This window comes from Chaetura pelagica, unplaced genomic scaffold, assembly GCF_000747805.2.
Source record: "Chaetura pelagica isolate M959 unplaced genomic scaffold, ChaPel_1.0 scaffold90, whole genome shotgun sequence".
In the NCBI taxonomy this organism is placed as follows: domain Eukaryota; kingdom Metazoa; phylum Chordata; class Aves; order Apodiformes; family Apodidae; genus Chaetura; species Chaetura pelagica.
Window position 1 is genome coordinate 7,751,414 of NW_009953496.1, and position 2,363 is coordinate 7,753,776.

Below are 2,363 nucleotides of genomic sequence, written 5' to 3' on the forward strand. Positions count from 1 at the left end.
CTACATATAATTGTCACCTCGGATTCCTCTATGAAATTTTAAGTAAGAAGGTCAGAAACAGGGATTGCTAGGAGTGACAGAAGGTTACAAGGGATCAAAGGAGACAGCAAAGTTTTTGTAAGATGGTTCTGGTGTAAATGTTTTTTTTTTGGGAAAAAAAAAAAAAAGTTGTAAGAATTCAGTAACATGGAAACTATTCAAGGAAGTCTCACTTTCTGTCTCCCAGAAATAAAAAAATTAAAATACCAATGTGTCCTGTAATACAACTGTTTTAGGAAGCCTGACAATTTAAACAAGATGAGAAAATTAACCTTATATTCTCTGGAGACATATGATCAGAAAATGACCGTAAGAGGATACATGAAATGTACCTCAGGACCAAAGAACAATGTAAAACACTCACAATTAGGCCCAAAGCAACAGAATTTCTTCTGGTGTGACATTCAGACATATGTTAAGATCTATCTGGGTCTCAGTTAAAGCAAAAAACCCTGTATTAACCAATATTTTACAAAAGTATTTTTCAAGAGTGATAGAAAAACAGCACTGAAGTGACTCTGCCAGTTACAAACATTTGTAAGAATTACAAAATCTAGGGTAGCAAAAAAACCCCTTGGTATCATGTTAAAAAATGAAGGTGCTTTCAAGAGCACAAATACATTGTAAAAAGTATAGAAGATACTGCAAAAAATTACATAATACTTACTGTCTCTTGCCCGAGTGAACAACTGCTTCCTCCTCTCGCTCCCAGTGCAGTCAGGCAGTCATCACTCTAGAATAAGAAATTATTTTTAAAAAAATAAATAATATGAAGTATTTTGGTAAAAAATCATTTTGAGTATTTTCATGCGTACTGTAAAACAGTAAGAATCACCTGTAATAAAATACTTAAAAAACCCAACAAACCAGAAGTGGTGTTAAGCAACACTGAGTAATATTGGCTATGCAGATATTTGGAAAAGATAGTCAGTTTTTAAAGTATGTACACTACACTCAGGCAACATGGTAGAAGACAGAAGATTGGCAATTATGCAGTCTTAAGCTTGTTTGCATTGCAAATAATACAGTAGATGTTTAAGATGTTGCAGTGAACTTCACCTCTAAACCAGTATGCAAAAGATGACACTTTCATATAATGAAGAATTTCAGGTTGGTCAATACTTTCCATTTTATTCTAGTTCTTCTATCTTTAACACTTACTCTTCAGACTGCCAATGAAGTCCAAGCAATAGCAGGTATATAATGCAATAATTAGGATGTCCCTGAACCTACAAAATTTGATTTCTGTTAAACAACAGAATTACTCAGTTGAAAGATTTAAAACAGAAAAATTATGAAAATCAGCAGAGGAAAAACACATTAGAACAGACGATGAAATGGAAGTTCTTTGCTGGTGTTACTTATTTTTTCCAATGGTCTATTTTCTCTTGCATTTTAAAATTTTATACCTAAAACGTATTGCTCCTTTTATATTCTGGTTTTTTTTATTAGGGTGATCCAAGGAGCATCCTTACTGCAATCCTTAGTGGAATAAATGCCAGTCTCTAGAAGAGATATCCTTACCCTCAACATCGTTTCTCTAACTTAGATAGGCTTATCCTATATGGGAAAGAAGTCCCTGATGATCCTGAAGAGAAGAGTTCTATCCAGCCTCCAGATGGTTTCAGTACTGCCACAGTAGTTAGACACAAGCAGTACATACAGATGAAAACAGTATAAAAGCGAACAGTTGCACTCAGTTCTTATAATCTATCAGAACATCTAAGCCTACCACCTAAAGAGTTCTGAATAATTATGTACATACATAGGGGGGAAAGAAACCCAAATGTGTAACTGTCTGATTTGATAAATACATTTTGAACAAAGACTGGTAGAGTTGCAGTTTAAAGCATGTGGCTTGTTCAGTGGGCTACTGGTAGTTAGCACTGCCTTACATGTTTCAGCTAATTCTCATTTTCCATTCTCAAGGTTAAGAGAACTGTGCAGGCAATGTGCTTAGCCTGTGGGATGGGAGTGCCTCCTGTTGCTCAAAAATGATTCATAAGAATTATTAGCAGTATTTAGGTATCTAGTTCAGGTACTCATATTGCCCTATTATTGTGTCTCAATCTGTCTCTCTCCCTTTTTAATAAAGTATTTATGCACTCTCAAACACTCAACGTAAGAAGAGCTTGAACAGAGCGAGCTGTTTGGAAATAACCTAAAATCCATGAGTCATCCTGAGACTATGCTGAATGTTCTTAGACATGGTGTTAAACTTTTAAGGCAACAAAAATCCTAAGGATCCTAAGGATCCTCTTAAAGAGTTAGACCAAGTGTGTAATGGGCTGCATACAAGCCTCACCTCCAGTGATACAGCAGGA

At 35.3% G+C, this 2,363-nt stretch overlaps 1 protein-coding gene across 1 annotated transcript in view; it reads right to left on the bottom strand.

Moving 5' to 3' along the window:
- AHI1 (Abelson helper integration site 1) overlaps positions 1–2,363 on the bottom strand; it is an 87,137-nt gene that overhangs the window by 21,248 nt on the left and 63,526 nt on the right. The window contains exon 20 of the mRNA XM_009999144.1: positions 707–772. Within this exon, the coding sequence (XP_009997446.1) occupies positions 707–772 (66 nt within the window). The remainder of the gene's footprint in view (positions 1–706; positions 773–2,363) is intronic.